General features: G+C 40.0%; 1 protein-coding gene across 4 annotated transcripts in view; it reads left to right on the plus strand.

Annotated features, from left to right (window-relative positions):
- The window catches only part of KYAT3 (kynurenine aminotransferase 3), a 38,899-nt gene extending 16,199 nt beyond the window's left edge, over window positions 1-22,700 (plus strand). For all 4 annotated transcript variants that reach the window (XM_018561388.1, XM_018561391.1, XM_018561389.1 and 1 more), the window contains 11 exons: window positions 1,664-1,808; window positions 3,624-3,773; window positions 4,901-4,987; window positions 7,952-8,077; window positions 11,007-11,127; window positions 12,954-13,030; window positions 15,585-15,674; window positions 16,512-16,698; window positions 19,145-19,218; window positions 20,045-20,131; window positions 22,464-22,700. In XM_018561388.1, the coding sequence (XP_018416890.1) occupies window positions 1,664-1,808; window positions 3,624-3,773; window positions 4,901-4,987; window positions 7,952-8,077; window positions 11,007-11,127; window positions 12,954-13,030; window positions 15,585-15,674; window positions 16,512-16,698; window positions 19,145-19,218; window positions 20,045-20,131; window positions 22,464-22,517 (1,198 nt within the window). In that variant the 3' untranslated portion in view covers window positions 22,518-22,700. The remainder of the gene's footprint in view (window positions 1-1,663; window positions 1,809-3,623; window positions 3,774-4,900; window positions 4,988-7,951; window positions 8,078-11,006; window positions 11,128-12,953; window positions 13,031-15,584; window positions 15,675-16,511; window positions 16,699-19,144; window positions 19,219-20,044; window positions 20,132-22,463) is intronic.
- Window positions 22,701-23,412: the final 712 nt, after the last annotated feature.

Raw genomic sequence — 23,412 nt, forward strand, 5'->3', positions numbered from 1 at the left:
TGAGATGCAAAATTTGCTCTCATCAGAAAAGAGGACTTTGGACCACTGAGCAACAGACCAGGTCTGTTTTTCTTTAGCCCAGGTAAGACGCTTCTGACGTTGTTTGTTGTTCAGGAGTGGCTTGACAAGAGGAATACGACATTTGAAGCCCATGTCCAGGATCCGTCTGTGTGTGGTGGCTCTTGATGCACTGACTCCAGCCTCAGTCCACTCCTTGTGAAAGTCCCCAACACTTTTGAATGGCCTTTTCCTGACAACCCTCTCCAGGCTGCGGTCATCCCTGCTGCTTGTGCACCTTTTTCTTCCACACTTTTCCCTTCCACATAACTTTCTATTAATGTGCTTTGATGCAGCACTTTGGGAACATCCAACTTCTTTTGCAATTACCTTTTGAGGCTTTCCCTCCTTATGGAGAGTGTCAATGTTGGTTTTCTGCACAACTGTCAGGTCAGCAGTCTTTCCCATGATTGTGATTCCTACTGAACCAGACTGAGAGACCATTTAAAGGCTCAGGAAGTGGAACCCTTTGCAGGTGTTATGGCTTAATTAGCCGATTAGAGTGGGACACTTTGAGCCTACAATATTGCACCTTTTCACAATATTCAAATTTTCTGAGATTGTGGATTTGGGGTTTTCATGAGCTATAAGCCATAATCATCACAATTATGACAAATCACGGCTTGAACTATCTTGCTTTGCATGTAATGAGTCTATCTCCTATATTAGTTTCACCTTTTAAGTTGCATTAGTGAAATAAATGAACTTTTGCACAATATTCTAATTATTCGAGTTTCACCTGTAGTATGATCAAATTTCCTAGTATATATCCATGTTTTCTGTCGCTTCTTAAACAGGTTTTTTCAAACAAAAAATGTCAAGTTTAGTAACTCATTATAAACCAAGTGATCTGACTTCAGTAAAATGACATTTGAATGCTGTGGGCTACTGTGAATGGTCATCATTGCACTACTTTTACTGAATAAATCATTAATGCAGGAATAAAGGCAAAATTGAGCCTTTTTCCCACCCCTAAATGTCCCTTTTAGGTTCTTGTCCTGGCACATGGACAAGATTCAGTTCCGCCAGTCAGCGCTGCAGGATCGGGGAGGGGGAATCCAGTCCCTCCCCTATCACGGCTCTCTGCAGTGACAGGATCGAGAAGTGAGCAAACGCCGGTATGTGTTCGCTCACTTCCCGATCTATTGAGCCGACCTGTGACAGTCTCATTGTCACAGGTCGGCTCAGATAATGAGGCGGAGTGAAAAGCACTCACCTCATAATTCTCCTTTTAACCTTTTACATCCTGCATTCTTCAGACCAGTCACATGACTACACTGTTCTGCGCAGTCGTATTGTGAGCCTAGGGAGTAGTGATGATAACAGAAACCACCGCCACCTTCATTAATTACAGGGGTGTGTAGATGATATGTCACAAGAAGTGGTTTGGATGATGCTGGGCGTCATTCAATATGCAAGAGCACTGTTGCTGGATCATAGAACATGAGTCTATGGGGTACAACACCGGATAGAAGGAGATGAGGTGATTTAGGTGTTACCATTTTTTCTACAAAGCAATTTTTAAATGTAGTTGCATTTATCCTTCAAACTTTGATTGTTTGTCTGCTTTCTTTTACCTGGGTAAAACTTGTGTGCTTCTCTACAGGGTTGAGTTTACAGCCCTTGCTGCGGATCCCTTGGTAGTCAATCTTGGCCAGGGATTTCCAGACATATCACCTCCATCTTACGTCAAAGAAGGTCTCGCTCAAGCATTAACTGTGGACAGACTGAATCAGTACACACGAGGCTTTGTGAGTAAATTCTTTTTTCTGACAATATCTTGTAAATTATTATATGTCGCTTGGTGTAGAAGGAGACAAAGAAAATTAGTATTAGAATTTATAGATGAGTTAAAAGGACAAACGCTTATGTGAATAAATATTGTATAGTATCGCCCAGCACCTCTTTTGCTCTCCTCTTGTACTCCTTATCAGTACTTAAAGCTAATGGGTGGTGAAATCCGTGTGGTGGAAAGAAAGGAAAGCTAGGGTGAGAGTTTTTTTGCTGGAAAAATGATTAAGAGATTTAATAAAGGACTATGCTAGGCACCATGTACATCTATATTAATAATTAAACCTAAATAGAACTTCAGAACATTTACAACCTTTGTAACCTCTAATTTCAGCAGTCACTGTTATGTGGGAGCATAAAATACCATGTGTCAGTTTACTATAGGTCTTATTGGTGGGGATGAGCACATTATGGTTTCCACTTACTACTAATGGCCTGTCACCGTAACAAGTTGATGTGTATGATTCTGTCAAATAGCAAAGGTTGTACTGCAGTCCTTAGGGACCCCTGAAACTTGGTTAGATGGCCTATTGTAATTTCATATCACAGCTTCCAGAGAAACTTAATTCTACATATGTAAAACTAAATGCAACCTCTCTAATAAGTGTCCTTGTTCATATGAAAAAAAGCATACTTACTAGTCCAAAAAGTCCAGTGTTGTTTTTTGCAGCCAAAGTTTTTTGTGCTGTCCTGTTTCTGTGCTGCCAGTCGTTTTAATTGGAGGCCGCCTGTCTCTTCCTCATGTTCCAGCGGGCCCCCTGATAACGCGCTACTTGATCTCCCGCATGCACAAATGGGTCTTGGATGGTACACTGCATTGCAATAGTGCAGTAATTCATCTCCACAGCCTCCTGGGATGTGTAATGTGGATATTCCAGGAGGCTGCCGGTGGCCGATCACTACTTCACCTCGTCTAGGTGAGAAGTCAGGAAGTGGGCGGCCACACTTTTATTGTAGTAAGAAAGACAAACAAAAAAAAAGTACAGTAAACTCTCTGTTATCCAGTATTCAACTAACCAGAACTCTAACTAGAAAAAAACATCTCCTGTGTACTCGCTCTTCTGCTGATCGTCGGCATGTATTATCCTGAAAACAATCGTGTGCCTATTTGTCTTAATTTGCTTCTGATTATTGCATTTCAACTTCTTATGTTATAGTATAGTATGGGGTATGGCATTATTAGTTAGACCTATTTTTAATAGTACCTCCTAAACAACCAGAAACGACATTTATATGGAATCTACCAATCCCCCTGGATGCCGGATAACGGGGAGTTTGCTGTTTTAACGTTTACAAAACCAATGAAACTATCTGTGATTATGTAACAGGGAGGATCTGAGAAAATATAACTAGGTTATATATACAGATCACAATAGGAGAAATAAAGAGACTTTATCATGAAGGGCAATGGTATCATTTTTAATTTAAGGAAATTGGAAAATATAATAATTTGGCTGGCAGCACAGGTTTCACTTGAAGTGGGGGCTGGAGAGAAAATCTGAAATGGAGTTTTTAGCTGTTTAAGCTACCACTCAGAATCCTTTTAAGTTCCATGCTGTTTCTTTTCTGGACTTGTTTTTGTAATGATCAACATATGTATTGTGTTTGTATTTATATTAAAAGACATTTTTAAAAAAGTGCATTTTCAGGTGAACCTAACTGATATCTGGGGGCATTTAGTATTCGCATTGAGAGTCATCTTTTAATTGAGTGTCTTTTAAGAAGCTGGTATTTATTTCCAATTCTGTACAACTTATCTTTACTACTTTATTTAGGGTCACCCACCGCTGGTAGATGCTCTTTCTCAGGTTTATGGCAAAGTGACTGGAAGAAAGATAGATCCAAACAAAGACATCCTTGTGACAGTGGGGGCATATGGATCCATTTTCTGTGCAATCCAGGGGCTTGTAGAAGAAGGCGATGAAGTGAGTTTCATTTTGGTCTTTAAAGAGAACCTAAAGTGTGTGTGTGTGTGTGTGTGTGTGTGTGATCATCTTACTGTTTATCAGTTTATGTAAATGGTGGTTTAAAAGGGGAGCTATAGAATATTATGGGGGAATTTATCAAAACTGGAGCAGTTGCTCATGGCAACCAATCAGCTTCTCACTTCAGTTTTGTTCAGTTAAGATTTGAAAATGAAAGAGAGAAGCTGATTGGTTGCCATAGCTGCTCCAGATTGTGTCTGCTCTAGTTTTAATAAATTCCCTTCACTGTATTTTTTTCGTTTTTGTTTTACGGATAAAAATGTAATGCATGGCAAAGGATTAAAAGGGATCATATTTTTTCTTAGAAAGGAGCACAGTGGAAGTTATTTCTTCTCAGACACTGTCGCATTCAAACCTGATAGAAGGGTGAGGAGGATAAAGGTGCCCATACACCTTACGATTATCGTCCGATTTTCGTATGCGATCGACTTTTCGGCCGATAATCGTATGTGTGCATTGCAGTGTCCGACCGACAGTACTGTACAATCGTACGACTTTTGACGGTCAAGCATGTTTGAAAACTTTGCTAGATCGTACGATTGTCGTAAGGTTGCTGGCGTTTCCGTCCGTCAAAAGTCGTACGATCTACACTGCGCTTGCGCTAACGAAAATACGGCAAATCAATTACCGCATTTCGTCCAGGTGCTTTTAGTTAATTACGGCTAAATTAATCTTGCGATCATCGGGGCAGGATGGGGCTGCCGTACGAAAATCATACAACTATTCGATCATCGGACGAAAAGTTTCGTCCGATAATCGTAAGGTGTATGGGCACCTTAAGTCACTGCTGTGGCTCCTTCACTATGTGTTATTCTCAGCTGAGCTATGTAAACAGTAATTTTTCAACGAAAACCTAAAGCTCTACCTGCTAGCTTGTGAATTAAAATGTAGCATTTAATAGGTCCTGTGGGCTGGAATAATGCAACTCCTGCAAATGCGCATGGGTTAATTCATAGGGTACAGTTAATTTTCTTTTGTACATTGATAATAATCCAGTATTGAGAGCAATACTACTGCTTTATTTTAATGCCGGTCTTTGGTTTATTTTTCTGTTTGTTTTGATGCAGGTGATAATTATTGAGCCCTTTTTTGACTGCTATGATCCCATGATAAGGATGGCTGGGGCCACACCTGTCCACATTCCACTGAGATGTGCAAGTATAATATGAACAATTTGTAGGAAACTTCTGTTTTGGGAGTTACAGTTAAAATCAGATTGGTTGTCTGTAGAGATAACATTGCTATTACTTTTAAGCTTACAATCCATAATGAAACCAGTGAGTGATCCCGTTGCTCTAAAAGCGTCAAAACGAGTTCATTTTTCATCTTATCCCCACAATTACTGGCTTATTTGTACTTTGTAGGAGAAAATAGGTGCTTTGAACATCTCTGGGTCTTGCTGACCTAGACAAAGCAGTTTCAAGGCTTTGATATGACTTGAGGAAATGAACAGTGTCTCAGTATCTGCATGCCCAAAATAAAGCAGGCGCTCCTAGCCTCTCCATAATGGGCAATGGCTCAGCATCTGTGTGTTTAGGGTGAAGTAAACACTTCAGACTTTTGTTATGGTAGATGAAGCTGTGGGTCAGTCTGTGTCTGACCTAGACAAAACATGAAGTTAAGGCATTTGAAATAACTGACAGGTGGCAAAGTCTAGGCTACTATTTGCCCAAGGCAAAACAAGTGCTCCAAGCCTTGCATAGGATTGACATAATGTTTAATAATTCAGTCATTGACCAGGGGGGAAATTAGACTGTGAAGTCTTTGCATGACAATTACGTATTTGTGTGTCTGAACACTGTGTATTGGATGTTTCGGGCCTATGAGATGACCGAATAATATGCAGTGACTTCACGTATGATCTGACCAATGCAGACATTTAAAGTTCTTTCATATAGCGGATAAAATGTATTTAATTACTGCTTCAGTAGCTATGTGACCTGATAGAAGAAGCAGGCACATTTAAGGGCCTGTTCACACCATATGCAGTTGTGATGCAGTCTGTTTATTTTAACTGCTGCAGTCAAAATACATCCCAATGCTTTCCTATGGGCTTTCTCGTGCCTAATTCACACCATTGCAGTCCGTTCAGGTGCAGTCAGAAAAAGTACTGCTTGTCCTATTTTACCTGCATCTAACTGCACTAAACGCATCAAAACGCAGTGCAAACACAACGGACTGCATACAAAAAAAAAAAAAACCAAATTGATTGTGGCATCATCCAGGGACATGCAGGGGGAAAAAATGCTTCACAAATGCGTCACAACGGATTGCAATGCAACTGCGCAGACGCACGCAGTTGTGATGCAGTTTCTGGTGTGAACTAACCCTTAGGCTTTCAAATGATTCGCATACTGGTCTTGGTGACTGCTTAACCAAGGCAGAGTAGGTGCACCCACAGTCTCAAAAGGATAATAAACTGCAAAGGCTTACACTTAATCCTGCTGCATTTTTTAATAAGATATAATAAAATTGAATGATATTAAGTTCTTTTTGAAGAGGAATTTCACAGTAAGATTAAATGGTCGGGGTTAGCAATCTGAATGTTCTTTGTACCCTGGATTTTCTGGATTAAACCCATTTTGCTGTCAGAGGCATTTTTTTTTTTTTTCATTTATTATGCCTGTTAAAGTGTACATTTTAGGCCAGGAAAAAATGCAAAGTGTTAATTTTAGTGCACACAAACTCAATACCCAATTTTTGATAAAACCCAATTTTTGATAAAACATAAAAGATTTGGTTGCATCAAGTAAACAGATACCAACTAGGTCAAGCCTCAAAATAGCTTGCGCCTGTGAAGCAGCAAAAAACTACAGCTCATAAATTTCCAGTTAACAGTGAATGGTGGCCCTAGAATTTTTGCTCTCACTCCGGTGTTTGCAGTGATACCTAATATGTGTGGTGAAACTTTTCTTTGCAATCAGATGCATTTTTGTGTTCATATGCATGTGGGGGCTGGGACTTTTTTTTAAACGGTTTTTGTGTTTTTTTATAATGTAATATTTTTTTTTTCTTTACTGCTTTCACAAGGGGGCTAATAAGCCCCCTATGTGATAGCAGAGTGCAGAAAACATTTCATGTGACCCCCTAATGTCACTTCTGCACTCAGAGCACAGAACTGGGTTCATACTACCCAGGGAGATCAGCGAAGGGATTTTTATGTTTTTTAAGGTGACGGGATAACACACAATACTATTTTTTACCTTACCCTAGAGTCCCATGACAGCCAGCTGTCTGGTTCACTTCTCTCCAATGCTGGAACATGGCTGGGATCTCCTAACATTGACCACATACTATCCTGACGACATAGTTGCTGGTCCTACACTGTACATAGTGTGATGACAAAATTGGACAGAGACCAGAAACAAGATTGGCTTTGAGGAGCCGATTGTCACAAGTGGAACTAGCAGGGGCAAAGATCACGGGGCCATGTATTAAAGTGTATTTCCACTTTTGCAGCTAAATTGGAATAACACCTATTTTATGTTTTTGTTACATGTTTCCATCCACATAGCATTAGCTAAAAATATATTTAAAACATGCTTCTTGCACCTTAAATTGCTTTTACTAGGGTTAGGGCTTCTTGGCTTTTTAACGGTTAAAATCTCTGCTTGCTTGCTTTTGTAATGTTAGGAGGTGTTGTGAGGGGCTTCTCTAGTGTATGTTAATGAGCGAAACATGGTCCTTAAGTTTCAGGCCGAAGTCTTTTTATAAGGACAGATCACTGTGAAGGTGCTGAGAAAAATCTGTAATGCAACCAAACTTCTACTAGGTAAGAATTTTTTTTTTTTTTAAATATGTTTCGGTATTCTGTGTGAATGGGAACGCATAACAAGCATATAGTAAGGTGATCTCAAATTTGACTGCAAAAGTGGAAATTCAGTTTAAGGTAAGCAATAAGTTATCTTATCCTTTAGATAAAAACAAGAACTGGATCCTTCATCTGCAAGGGTGGTTGTGGAGGGGAGCAATTTTAGTTTGGGAGTAATGTTTTTAAATAATGGAAAAGTGTTTATAAAACTAGAATCCATGTATGAATGTTTTTTTTTTCATATTGATTAATATAATAATCTTGTTCATATATTTAAATATTATATATTTTTGCTTTCCATACTCAGAAAGATAGTGGAAAAGGAACCTTATCAAGTGCTGACTGGGCTTTAGACCCCGAAGAACTAGCCAGCAAATTCAATTCTAGGACAAAAGCAATCCTAGTAAACACTCCAAACAATCCTATGGGCAAGGTAGGCACTGTGATCACTGTATTTCAGCAGTAAGATTATGTTGTAATGTGTAAACATCCTGGAAGGTAGAACTTTTATGAGCATTATATAGGAATGAGAGATCAGCTCATTGTATTTCCAATCAATTTATATGCCACAAAATATAACCCTGCCAATAAAGCAGAAGTGAAGTCTGTTAAATTGCTCACATGCAGGCTTTTTTAATGACAGAAAAGACTGTGTATGTCACTTCGGTCATAGTTGCTTCTACCTGCCTGTCAACATTTTTTTTCTGTAAGTGTACACTGGGCCACATATAAACAGCTCAGTGTGTAGTCTCTACACAATTCTGTGTCAGGATGAAGTAACCCGCATATATGGGAGTTCTGTCATCCTGGCCAATCAAGATAGCTGAAGGCTGGGTGAAGATGGAAGTGCTAGTCATGGAGGGTTTACTCCTCTGTAAGTACCACTTGCAGCAAGGACAGGTGTCACCTATTGTATGTGTTAATTGTAAAACTACCAAATGAATGAATGCAGACTACCACCAACAGTTTGTAAATACCGAAAAATGCTTTCATTGTGTTGGTGGTTGTTTGGCTTAATTTTTTGGGTAGTTTTTGCAATTGGAAGGTGTCTGAAAGTGGTTGAATTTGCCTGAAAATTGCCATGTTTGATTACAGAAACACCATTAACTTCCCTGGCGGTAATCTCGAGTGTGGCTCGGGGTTAATTTTCAGTACCAAAAGCGGTAACCCTTTAGCCGCACTCGGGATTACACTGTAGCGTCACTTACCTTGTCCGATGCTGGCATCCGTCTTCCGGGTTCTTTCCCTGCGAGCGCCGGCGTCGGAGGGTGGGCGAAACCAGCGGGAAATTCAAAAGTAAAAAAATAGAAGATTATGTAAGAAAAAATACTGACATAATCAGACCGCCAGGGAGGTTAAAGTGTTTGTAAAACCTAACTATAAACATCTCTATTTGCTCACTTTTGGTCTGTTAAATACAGGTGAAACTCGAATAATTAGAATATCGTGCAAAAGTAATTGCAGTAAGTGCTGCAAAAGCGGCCCAAACCAAGTACTGAGTACATATGCATGCTTGTACTTCAGAGGTCCGATATTGTTCTATGTACAATCCTTGTTTTATTGATTGCATGTAATAATCTACTTTTTTGAGGTTGTGGATTTGGGGTTCTTGGGGTTTTCATGAGCTGTAAGCCATAATCATCACAATTATGACAAATCACGGCTTGAATTATCTTGCTTTGCATGTAATGAGTCTATCTCATATATTAGTTTCACCTTTTAAGTTGCATTAGTGAAATAAATGAACTTTGCACGATATTCTAATTATTCGAGTTTCACCTGTATACAATTCAAAGAGGTTTGTTGTATTTTTTCAATACATGTCAAATTCCTCTTGGTCCCGACCAAAAGTCCGGTGAAGTTGTAAGTCCCTGTGCACAGTTTTATCTCAAGCAATGTGATCAGTCCTGCCCAGTACACCTCCACCTGCCAACTACAGAACACCTCCCCCTTGAGGCCTGGTTCACACCTAGGCGGCACAGTTTTTGCGCGTTTGTACGCACGTTAACATGCGGTTATTTGCGGGTTTATGTGCGTTGTGTACATTTGTATGCGCGTTTTAATAGGCAGCTCATAAAACATTGTGGGCAATGGAAGAACGCGCGTATAAATGCGCAAAAGCGCTCACGAAAATGTTTAACATGCTTCTGTCGCGTGTTTTTGGCCATTTCCAATTAAGTGTATGGGGCAAAAAAGCACTTTTAACTGCCCAAAGAAGCTCCTGTACCTTTTTCTGCTCCAGTGTGAATTAGGGCCACTGAAAATCATGGGATTTCTTGTGTTGGGCATTTAAAAGCACTTTTCAACCTGCTCAAACACTCCTAGGTGTGAACCAGGCCTTAGTTATAAGGATAAGCGATAGAGGTGTTCTGTAGTCCTAACACTTCCTGCCCTAGTTTGACAACGCTGCTCCTCTATAGGTACAGAACACTCTGAGCGTTGTTGCCCTAGGACCATAAGTTGTTACCCAGGACCATTATTGGCGGACGCCTGAAGAAAAGAAAACTAATGTAGCCACATCTAAGGACCGCTAAGCTGCAACCTATTACATTTTGTTTTTGGATAAAGTTGTTTTTAGATAAACTGTAACGGGTTAAATTGTTAGACTGGAGGAACCACCTGGTCTTCAGCTGTTGGTACACTGTTGGTGAACTGGCATTCCTACTTTTGTTGGAAGGAATTGGGAATGGTGTAGGTTTGCAGAACTAGAATTTTTGTTTGTAAAATGTTGCCTGATATCTTAAAAAAATAGAAGCCAAGGGATGTCATAGAACTATGCTGACATGAATGACATTGTGTGATACCTGTATGTATGTCTGTACAAGACCTATTTATTGGAAGCTTTTCTCCCAAAACGCAACACTTTTTATAGGGTACCAATACCATTGCTTTTCTATGATTAAAGTGTAATTAAAAAACAATTCTCCCTGGTCTGTTACCTGCATTGTAAAGAATGTATCAGACATCATTGCAGAGTCCTACCTGCTGCCATCTGTATTGAAAATCACACATTGTTTGTACTCCCTTCCTGAGTGAGTGATAAGTGTGAGGGTCATATTGCCATATTCTCAGAAACATCAATGAGCCAACCCTATGAGCAGGAAGTGACCTTTCTGAAATTGTTCTGGACGCCCATAGTGTATAGAAAGAAGCAACTTTCATTCTTTTGACACTTTTAGAAGACTCTAGCTGGCTATAAAATGAAAAAAGGTAATTCTAGTAACATTACATTACAGACTCGATTGTATATCAACTGTACATTGAGATATATTATAACAAGAATTGATTTACCCTATTACCTTGTTACTTTAGAGTTGGTTTCACTAACATACAAACATTTTCCCTTTTCTCCTGCTCCTTAGGTGTATACAAAGGAAGAACTACAGGTCATTGCAAACTTGTGTATAAAACATGACACGATCTGTTTTAGTGATGAAGTTTACGAGTGGCTGGTGTTCTCTGAAAGCCGGCATGTAAAAATAGGTACTAATCTAGGCTAATTTATAGTGGGACTCCAGGAAGCTTTAAATAACAGTGCTAGGGAAATAAGTGTAATCTGTTATCCTAACCTCAATGGTATGCTTCTCTGGGCATGCTGCTGCAATCACTGCTATCTGTAACTTTCCAACAGCTTCCTGCATAGTTCTTGGCCTGGTGCTATCATCTGAATTGAAGTAGTCATCCCCATACAAGTTCAGTGACCTGACTACTTCAGTTTACATAATGCAGTCTGTAATCATGGCGGCAGTTGATACTACAGTGTAGAGATCAGAAATGTTGCAGCAGTGTTCCCAGTGAAGGACAATATGGAGATGAGTATAAGTTACAGACAAATAATTCTCTGACCACTGCAATTTGTACTTCCTGGTGATCTCCTTTTGATAAGGCAATGCAAGGACCAGTGATGATGTGCAATAAGCAGCATTAGGATTTTTTATTTCAGAGCAGCCAGAATAATGTAAGATTGTTAGTGCTTTATCACCGTGCAGATATGCCAGTACTTTGCCTAAAGTTCTTTGCCTCAAAAAAGCTTTATTTTCCAAGCGTCGCAAATGTTAAAAACATCCTTCAGTCCAGTTATGTATGTACTAAAGAAATCCTCTGTATGTGTGATCAGTATTAATGAGCCGGGTCCTCATGGCCCAGTCAATGGCGGCAGTTGCAGCAGGGGCATTCCCTGCCTCCTAGTGACATGTAACTGTGGTGCAGGGAATGCGTCTGCCGCAACTAGTTGGGCTTGGAGGGGGTTGTGTTTCACATTTTTGAGCGGGCTTGGCCGAACTCAGGCATACTGGGTTTGCACCAAGCCCAGGTTGATCACTAGTGCTCAGCACCATCATTCTAGCATGTTTTCAGGCACTGGTAGCTGGATGAAGAAGTGTTTAGGCAGCTGTTAGAGGTGGAGAATACAGAACTGCCATAGGATTTTACAGACATTAGGCAGGTGCAGCTGTTCTTGTATATGCATTTCATTTAGGTGTTTAGATGTACAAAATAAAATGTTATGTTCTGAATTGCCACACAATTCTCAAAAATGTATTGAAAAATGTGGTTCTTTATTTTAAAGCTAAACTTCAGGAATTTTTGTTTTAACTTGCATTACATTACACTTTCATATCTCAAATCCTGAATGCTGCTGGTATTGCAAAAATTGACCTGTAGTAGTCTGTGCTAAATACAGCCAATGATTGTCTCTTCCTCATATTTCTGCTTAGACTAGTCTTCTTTATAATGAACACAGGTGGTCACTTGCTTGGAACTTCCACCATTCATTTTTTTCAGTGAATAAAAGGCCTTTTCTGATTAATCAAGGCAGAGCGGAGAGGCCGATGACATCCCTCCTTGTCCAATCAGAGAACACCTTGCATTCATTAAAAAAGATGTTCTCAGAACGGCTGAGGCGGCTAGCAAGCAATCTCCTGTGTTCAGTATACAGATTGCAAGTCACTTGAGCAGCAGCCAGAAAAGACCAGCACCGACTGTTAAGTAGCACAGGCTACTACAGTAAATTTCTGCATCCCCAGCGGCCCTCCGGATGTGAGATATGAAGAATTACATGAAACTAAGCTGAAATAATGTAAGTTAAAAAAAAGATAATTCCTAGAGTTCAGTTTTAAATATGGGTGCTGCTGTTGTAAAAACCTTAGTGTGTGTGTGTGTGTGTGTGTGACCATTATTATACATATTCAGAATGTAATCCATAGTGTAAGAAGATATGGACCACAGGCCATTGGAGTTGCAAAAATTAATTTCTCTTAAAGCCGTTATGCTGCAACAGTTGATCCAATGTTCTATATTTCTAATTCTAGCAACTTTACCAGGGATGTGGGAAAGGACTATAACAATAGGAAGTGCAGGAAAATCATACAGTGTTACAGGATGGAAGGTAAGACTTTTGTAAAAAGGTATTATTTTCTATTGCTAGCTCCTGAATCATTGTCCTTTGTGGAAGTTCTACAGCTTTGTTGTGGCAGCACCCTTTTCCATTTTAAGAGTTCAAAAATCCAGCTAGTGCCCACTATGTTGGGGCCCAGGGCCTGGCATATGCAGGTAAAACTATGGGTAGTATAGGTTTACTAAGTGTAGTAAAATATACCATCACGTAAATAAGATACACGGCATAAAAGAGCTCACCTTGCTGATTGGATTAGCTAAAAAAATGTACAAACTTCTCTGTATGTACTTGAATAAATGTTACTGTTGGCTGCATTAGAAGCCATCCGTTGGAATCTGCAGGTGGCGACTTTACCTGGCACAGGTGGTGCAGTGCAGGTAAGCTGGGTCACAGAGGAGTCCCAGATCAGGTTCAAAATATTAGCAACTTTTACCATATAACAAGGTGAGCTCTAGTTTTTGGGATGCCTCCAAAGTGCCATAAAAGGTGTTAGCCCTTTAGATCAGTTGCTTAGATGCCCATAAGAAGTTTAGCATCATCAATGTGCCTCAATTAACCTAAATATAACTCTGACTAAACTTTCAGTTTACTAGCAGGGTCTGAGAACTAGGTACATGCACAGGTGTGCATACCTAGTTGTGGGCTGCAGCATTAAGGTTCTCACAGAATGGAGCATTGTGGTTGAGGATGTAAAGAAGTGTATTGTAGGTTGGAATTAAATAGTGGCCCAGGCATCTCTTGTATTCATTATCATATAACTTCTGATAAATGAAAGCTGAATATTTACTTTAAGAAGTACTTGAGTTTTGTATAACGTAAAACTCTGGGAGGGCACTGAATTGGAGGGCACTGTAATGAACTAACTTTACGGTGAGCAGCAGTGAACATATGTCAAAATCAAGCAAATGCAGACACAGACAGCTGCATTAGAAAACCCCACCTAATCACCAATCTGTATACACGTCTGAAGCGAAACATTTCTATTCAATATCTGTTGTCAGATACCTGCTTTAACAACATGTTACAGTGGCACTTCCTTTGAGACACTTTCAGCCACAGAAGATTACTCTGGAGGTCCCCTTTGGGAGTAATGTCTTTTGACAGGGATGATCATTTTTAAAGCAGATGGTTCACTAAGGGAGTTCAAAGATTAGTGCAATGCTGCTGCGCAGGTACTTTCACAGAGCCACTTGTAGCATACCAGCATCTCTCTGGGGGGAAAAACAATATTTCAGAGGTTATAGTTTTATTTCTCTTCAGACTGTCCTTGTATGTCAATAGCTAGCTGTGCTAAGGAAAACTGTTATGCAAAAATCATGAAAGCCGCCATTGCTGAACTCTTTCAAGTGCAAATGTTAAATGCCTGGCTGTGTGCAGATCAGGATTGATGACTTTCACTGACTTTCCAGATCTGTATACATGTTTTGGGTGAGTCTCTCTGAATGTATTCAAGGACAAGTGCTCATTCTCTGGGTGGTAATGTACGGTGCTGGCTCCTCTTGGGCAGTAGACCCTCGTAAACTTGAATGTGGTCGTACTCTGAGACTGGAAACATACTCTGATTGGATGCAGGCACTGTTGGGCCAATTCTCCTCCTGGCTCCCATTTTCTTATCAGAGTGGTGCCACAGCTTGAATTTCATCTGATTCCTGCTGATTCAGGCAAAATTTGAGCTGTAGGTGGCCTTAGTTTAGGTGAAGAGGACTACATATGTGGACTAGTATATGTTCTACTAAAAGTGCACTAGGATTTTCAAAAGGAAGTCAGCACTGATATTTCTCTTATGACTGGTTTACTTTAAAGCAGTAACATAGCCATGTTAAATTCAATGTTGTGTGCAGGTATGAGGATGGAACTCCAGCCAAAACATTTTAAGAGTGGGGAAAGATTAAAGCCTTTGTTATATGTATATTAGGGTCTGTATCTTTGTTTGGAAGCTTTCCTTTTCCACCTATCCCAGTAATGGTGGTCACTGAGACAGGAAGTGTCAGGTACCTAACAGAGACTCGAAGAAAAAAACTATCCCAGATTCTGACCCTTCTCCATTCTAATCGCATTTTTGTTGGAGTTACACTTTTAGCCCTCATTCACACCGAGCCGGCCCGTACAGATCCGTGCTGCGTGCATGGCCGTCTCGGGCCCCTCCTGGGAAGGACAGGTGCTGCATGTGATTATTCGCAGCAGCCTTTTCTCCTTCTATGGGAGTACGCTGCCTGCCGCTCACCCGAACTGCATGTCTGTACGAATGTGCAGTTCTGGTGAGCATAGGGCGTTGTACGGCCGAGGTACTTCCATAGAGAAGAACATTCTGCTGTGTATAATCACAGGCAGCACTTGTCCTTCCCGGGAGCGGCCTGAAACAGCCGTGCACGCATCACGGATCTGTACGGGCCGGCTGTTACTCATATGAATGAGGGCTTAGGGTAATATAAAATTAATCTGAGGAGGATGCCCATGGCTAATGGTCTAATCAGAGGGAGACTTTAGATTAATTCAGATTATCAAACTAGTAATGCTGTCTCTTTTTTTTGTTTTGTTTCCAAAGCTTGGTTGGTCCATTGGTCCTGAGCATCTTATTAAACATTTACAAACGGTCCATCAGAACCTCATATACACCTGCCCTACTCCATTACAGGTAAGTGTTATGTGTGAATCATAAGTCAGGAACCGTGACAACTCAACAATTTTGGATTCTCCATCACTTTTAGTCCTGCGACGGTTGTCACCAGGACAATCAACAAGAGGGACTCTTGCAAGCATACAGACTGCAATAGACACCTGACAGGGGTTCTAATCCCTAAGCACTCTCTCCACATTTTGACATTGGATACACTTTAGGGCTCATGCACATGGGAGCAAATACAGGCATACAGTGTAAAATACAGGTGTATTTGCAGACCCAGAAGCCCCAGCTGCTGTGTTTTTCTGTCCATAGAATTGCGTGGGCAGAAAATAATAAAGTAGGCAGGTATATGCATGAGGTTATGCGTTTGGGAACGAACACTGTACGTATATAAATGCCAGTACCAGTGTACCCCTGTACAATGTTATCTGTGCATACAATCCTGTGCTCCTGGGGCTCTCGGGTACCGGAAATATAGGCGTATTTTACGCTGTATGCCTATATTGGTGCCCAGGTGCATCAGCCCTTAAAGTGACACTAAACTCAGGAGCTAAATCTTAAAAATGCAATCAAGTAAATCCTTTGGATTTACCAAACCTAAGTAAACATCCATTCGATTTGTATCCAACCAGGCAGGTCCTTGCACTACGTAGCTGTTGGTTGATCTGAGGGACTTTGTAGAGTCCGATTGTAACTTGAGCTGTGAGGTTTACATTGGGCTGAATCGACAAGTACTTTTATTGCAATTTTATGTGCTTGTTTAAAAGTATGTTACGTTTTGTGTGTGTGTGTGCGCAGTGTATTAGAGTGGGTCCCCAATGGCGCAGTGACATTTGCTGTATTGTGCAGGAGGCCCTGGCCAATGCTCTCTTCAAGGACTTTAAAAGGATGGATGAGCCAGAATGCTATTTCAACTCACTACCTCGGGAACTACAAGCCAAGCGTGACCGAATGGCTCGCTTGCTTCAGGAAGCTGGACTACAGCCAGTCGTTCCAGAAGGAGGATATTTCATAATCGCAGATGTTTCTGTACTTGGTAACAAGATATTTTTTTCTGATTTTGTCCCATATTAACTATTTACTTCTCCAGGGTACAAAAGAGTAAAACGTTTGAATTTCACTGAAGTTAGACCCTAGGAGTTACTAGAGCTATACTGCGATGTTATTTGAAATCACACATAACCTGCTGTTATTAGCAGTGTCTATGCTGTTGTCTTCATGACTAGCCTAGGAATAGTGACAAGTACTAACTTCTTTCTGTCGCATTGATTATGAAACATTGATGATTTGCTTTTAAAATCGAATACCTATGCTAAGCACAGCTGGTCCATTTTTGCAGCTTAGGAACACACAAGATTTGCTTCATGCTTTCTTTATTCGTTCTAAGGGACATATTTATAACAGAGAGCAGATATTACTGTTTACTTTCCATTATAGTTATACTCGGCAAGGTTACTCCATACCTCGTAAAATGCAGGCCATGGAGTAGAGCCACTGCGCTACAGAGTTCTATCTGCTTAATGTATGAGAGGTGAGCTTGGTCTCGTGTCTCATGACAGAAGATTTGAAAGGCACATGGCATTATAAATATGCCATACCGCTGTTTAAAAAAAGAACTCCGGGAAAATGTTTTACTAACGCTTGCAGTGGGGCTACCCCCTCACTGCAAGGGTTAAGTGCTTGTTTGTGTCTAGGTGCTAAAAAAACAATGTTATACTCACCAGACCATCCAAGCCAGCTTGTTCTTAGACCAGTGTCTCCAGTGTCTCTCCCCCTCTGCTGCAGCACTCTAAGGATCCTGGTCATCACGCTCTATACACTGTGCATAGACTGTGTATAGATGTTTAGCACCTAGACCAAAATGAGCTCTTGACCCTTGCAGCGTGGGGGTAGCTCAACTCCAAGGGCTACTAAATTGTTTAACTGGAGTTCGCCTTTGAATAAATCCTTTAGTATTTGAAAAAAAATAATTATCTAGTTTATTATTTATTATAGTATTTATATTTGTGTTAGCAAGTTTCAGAGCAGACGTTCTATAATCGGCTTGATAAAACAACATCATTATTATTAGAAAAAAAAACCAGCAGCTTCCAACAACAAGTTTGAATTTTCAGTTACAGTTTTCAGTGTGTATTAAACTTTCTATGAGGCATTGAACTATAAAATGATGTATGGAAATCTAGCCTTCATCCACTGGAGAACAGGCGGGACTCATTGGGTTTAAAGTAGTATTAAGGTCTGGGCTTTTTTTACCTTAATGCATTTTCTGCATTAGGGTAAAAACGGGCCAGCACCTTTTTTCTACCCCAGTCCCCTCCACACTTACCTGTCAGCTGCGCTCGTCCCCGCCGCCGGTCCCAAAGCGATGCTCCGTTGCCCCGAACTTCTGGGTTGTGGGGGGAGGATACTGATGGCGGAGGAGCCATGGGCTCCTTCTGCCATCAATCAAAGATGGAAGGGGCGTGGCCTGCCACAGGGCTGTGTGTGTCTATGGAAGCACCCAGCCACTGTGGAAACGAGCGGGCACGGGTGCCTCCATTAGAACGATGGTGGCACCTGTGCAGGGGGGGGAGGGTCTCCTTAAAGGAGAAATGTAAAAAATTATTCTTTAATATCACTTTATTTAGTAAAACTGGTTCTGGTCCACAAAGGAGAAGACATTACTTTCAGAGCAGGCTATAAAAGCATGTTGTACACCTTTTGTCAGTTGACTCTTTTAAAGATATGAACCATGAGAGGAGCTGTATGGAGAAAATAACAGCTGAACAAAAGAAAATGGCTTTGGCAAATGAGAATAAAGGCATCAGTAGTTGGCCAGTATTGTTCATTTGTGCTACAGTGACATCTAGTGCTCATTTAGTAGGCTTCAGAATGCACTGAATAGAGCATAACATAGGATAGAGGAAGTCAAAATTCAGATCATATTGGCAATGACATATTTTCCACAAGAAAAGGTAATGTAACCAAAACACGATTATAAATCACATGTTGAAGTAAGTAGTATGTTTAAAGGAGAATTATGGTGAGAGTGAAATGCACTGATCCCCATACTTAGAGACGGCGTGTGTCTGCAGCTGACACACATCGGCTCTATTGAACCAGCACTGACTGGAAGGCATGGATGTGTGAGGGAGCAGCACAGCTGGATCTGCTCCTAAGAGGTAGAGCCAGCTGTCAATCAAGCAGCAGGGGGGATCCCGACAATATTGTCGGGATCTTTCCTGACAGCAGCGCAGCTCTGCACTGTCAGTGTTTTTTGGGTCTTAGTAAATGTCCTCATGTGACCCTAAAGAGAACTTCAGCCAAAAAAGGTTTGGCCCATAGTTCTCTTTTAATACTGAGGATTCACTGGCAAACTAGATTCTGAAAACTTTAAAAGGAGGGCAAACGTATGCTACAAACAGATGAAGAGATAAGAATGTGGAGCTAAAATCATAATGTGTAATATGCCAATACTAAACCAGACTTTATTTGTGTTCAAGGTGTGGATCTTTCTGAAGAAAAAGGTGATGAACCTTATGATTACAAATTTGTAAAGTGGATGATTAAAACAAAGGTGGGTAATGTCATTTTTAAGGAACTCTTCAAGATAAGTCACATTGGGGGAATTTATCATAGCAATTGTGTTTGAACTTGCACGGAATATATTTGATGCATTTTGCACCAGATTTATGATGCTAGTGTAATGTTCATAAATGAGATTAAATAGACTCCAGGAAAGAAGACTCGTAACTCCAGGCAAAAAGCTTAACTGTCGCTTCTTGAAGAAGTGGTCATGGGGACTTCTTAAGTTGTGGATTGTTTTATTCGGTGATGCTCCTGTTTCAGACAGCTGCAGGACAAGTGCAGATGAAAACAGATGCAAAGAAACGTGCAGTTGAAAAAGTAGTGCAAGCTCAGGTCAGAACAGGGGCACATGTTCAAAGACAGATTTGCACATAAAAATTGCTCTAAGAGGCTAAAACTGTTGCAATTGCTTTGATAAATTCCCCCCCATTGTATTTTCAGCGTATTCACGTCACAACAAAGCACTAGGAATGTTTCTTTCTTTTGCACTGTTTTCATAGTGTAAAGCATGCCACGCAGACAGGTGGATGTGATCTGACAGCGATTTAGTGAATATTATTAATCTGCCTGAAATCTAAACGTAACTGCACACATTCAGATTGTGCTTCAAATCAGCATAAATATAACAGCCACTACATAATGTGAGAGCATATGTAAACAATCCCATCAATCAAGTAGATTCGCACAACACGCTCTTTTTGATTAACTTTTGATCTAATGTATACTTCAGAAACTAACGTTTACATCTATCTAATGCTAAGCCTAATATCTATGGCAAATAACATTTTATATGTTTTGTTTAAAATGTATTTTAGAAACTAGCTGCTATTCCAGTAACTGCTTTTTGTGGCTCTGAGTCCAAGAAACAGTTTGAGAAATATATCAGATTCTGTTTTATTAAGGTAAGACTATATAGTATATTAAAATGTTCATAAGATGTAAAGTAGTCTGTTATTAAATGTAATCTAAAAGATTTTATTTTCATAATCTAAGTATCCTGAAAATAAATACCTTTCTGATAGCGCCTGCTGTTTGCTTTTTTTGTGTGATTAAAGACCAGTTCACACCATATATTCAGAGTGTTCCGGCATGGTACAGCAATGCCCTGCGTTCCGGCATGGTGTGATTGCAAAAAATAGTGCATTCAGGGTGGTCAAATATCCTAGACTACATTACTGCCTATTTATTTTGAATCTGTCCCAACCCAGAAGAAATCACTCCTGTGCTAAAATGTTTTACTACAGCACACCACAATGTACAGTGCCTTGCAGTGCCGCTGTAGCGCAGTTGTGTTCTGTATGTGCTTTAGGGTGCAATTCAAAATGGTGACGCACATACCTAAGTTGCAGTGCGATGTGGTTAAATGTACCCTACACTGTGTGTTACTGCAGTGCACTATGAATGGGCCCTTAAAGCTCCTGATTGTACTCTCCAGTCAAACATGAATAATTTTCATTTAAGAACAGAGGACATATCTCAGCTATATCTTTAAAGTTGGAAGAATACCTAAAGTATTTTTGGGATGGCTCTGTATATGAGCCTACAAAATGAAGGCCAATGTGTTCAGGGGATTAAGCTCTGATTTTTCAGGATCATTGTAGTTTCTCTATCCAGACTGGAACATGAGATTGAGGTTACAAATATAAGATAATTGGACAGGAAACTGCAATTACATCCAAGTAGTTTATATGGTGCTTGGAGCCCGGTGTTGGTAATTTTTGGTAACGGGCTCTCCGTGCCAAGAAAATCCTAAATTCCCTTCCCTAATTGTCCCAAACATATAGATCATTCCTAAAACTGAAACACACCTTAACCTTCTTGCTATCTGAACCATTGACACTTTACCTAACCCCTACATTGTCCCCTCTGGTTCAGTTTGCATAAAATTAGATGTATGGCTACTCCCAATTTTACAAGATGCACTAAGCAGATTTTATGCACCTCATCTGATGTTGTCCAGTGATCTCTGAATTTTGGAAGCGGGTAGTCAAAGTACCTACTACTATATTGCACCTCCCTCTCCCTTGTTCAACATTTGTCTATGCAGTATAATGGATGAAGAACAATGGCCATGCTACACTCGAATATTCTTGTGGGAAACCCTCTTTAGGGCTAGTAAAGCTATAGCCATCTATCAAATCCTTATGAGAAGGTCATGTATTGGTATAGAAATTGTTTCTTTTAAAGCCCCACTCTGGTCTAACTGCATTCTGAAATAGTGTGTACACCTTTTTAATCCATCTAGTAAACAATTTTTATATTGCGATTGCAGAAAGCATAAATCGAGTATCATTGTATTTGTGATGTTGTTGTCCTGACGTTGTCACAGCAATGCTTGTGTGTGTGAAGGAGGGTTTGCACAGCTGCGGCACCTCATTTCCTCCTGTTGCCGTGACTATAATTCCCATGATTCCTGAATGCTGCTTCCTTTTCTCCTCTAATCTGCAGGCAGAATCATGGGTAGGCTCATGGATTCTTCTATCGGAATTGTAATATTAACACCCATGGGTTTGTGTAATTGACATATTAGTTGGAACTACATGGTGGCGATGAGGGGACTGATCCCCCATAAAGATAACAAGTGATAAAACAGGACTTGTCCCCAGGACAGGAAATTAGCATTAAAGGGAAAGGGAATGGTGAATTTAAATAAGGATCTTTCTGTATGTATGAAGATTATGGGGTTGGGGAATTTAAAAAGGAAACCGATAGATAAAGACCAATAAGATTTTCCATCGTGAGAAACCAGAGTTAGGCTTTAAGTTTCAAAACATCTGCAACGTATAGTGTAATTCTACTCCTGAAAATGACCTACCTAGGTCCAAAAGGCACAACTGCCAAAATTGGTGTTCAAGTGCCTTTTGTACGATGTCATACAATGCATGTGTGTAACAAAAACTCGCATGAGGTCAATGTTTGTTTCTTTTACTTTACATATCTGTATTTAGATGACTTTGCATGCTCATTGTAATTGCTTGCTTGTATTTATATGATTCAATAACTTTGTACAACGGTCTGGGTTTAATAAACAGAGTTTAAAAAAAATATTGTTTCACTAGATATTCATAAATCGCACATTATGGAAGACTGGCTATGTAGCACAGTCCCTTTGTTGCCTGGATTGCAGTAGTAGATCTGGTTACCTCCTTGGAGTTCCTCATGCCTATTCTGATGTGTTGCTTTAACAGATGTATTATAGAATGAGGGTGAATCAAATGTATTTATGTATTACAGCGAGATGAGACACTGGACGCTGGTGAGAAGATCTTGAAAAACTGGAATAAATGAAATGACAAATTTGAGCATTAGACCAATTCAGGAGCAATGACTATCTACATAAACTGTATTCAGTGTTCTGATGCTGGTGTGACAAACAGCATCAGGTAATCAAATGTAATCTGTGCTGCTGTTTTTATATAGATTGTTGTTTTTATGGAAAGGGAGCTGTAAATAAACTTCTTATCTAATTTTTATACTGTTTATGAAGTGATTCTTCCAGGCATCTGGATCTGGATTTTTTTTTTGTTGCCTTCCCTATTAAGTTGGCCACACAGGTTACAGTCTGATGTACAATCACTTTTAGATTACCCAGCAAGTATGAAGTGTTATGGCTGCATAATTGAATGCAAGTGAAAGGGATTTTTGGATGCAAGCGCTCACTCTAAGTAGTTGTTGGTAAATCCAAAAGCTTCCAAAGAGATTGTACAACAGTGTGTAAGTTGTGTGGCCATCTCAGATGTAACGTACAGTCATTTCAGTCATGTTGTTAAATATTGTGTAAACGACAAGAGTCAATGTAAAAAATATTATTATTGTGTGTTTTTTCTTTTACCTTGTTTCTGTGAATACTTTGTAATTATATATGTACATGGGGTTAGCCATATTTGCTCATAACATACCCAGGCCCTGCTTACTGCTTTGCATGTGCTACACAATGGTTGAATTTTGCTGCTCTTTCTCACAATGCAAGGTTCGGAGTCAGTCGACATGTTAAATATTATGCACTGCTTGTGTGGCTTATATCCTATCTCAATTATTGTTAAAGAACAGGCATCATACAATTTAAAAATCCTTTTAATCCACCAGGAAAAACAGTGCAAGTAGCACTAGGTCCCGTTTACATCTGCTGTAGGCAAGTGTAAGCATATTTTTATTCTTTTAGTGCTGGCTGTAGTCCCATGCC

Source organism: Nanorana parkeri, unplaced genomic scaffold, assembly GCF_000935625.1.
Source record: "Nanorana parkeri isolate BGI_ZX_2015 unplaced genomic scaffold, ASM93562v1 scaffold521, whole genome shotgun sequence".
In the NCBI taxonomy this organism is placed as follows: Eukaryota; Metazoa; Chordata; class Amphibia; order Anura; family Dicroglossidae; genus Nanorana; species Nanorana parkeri.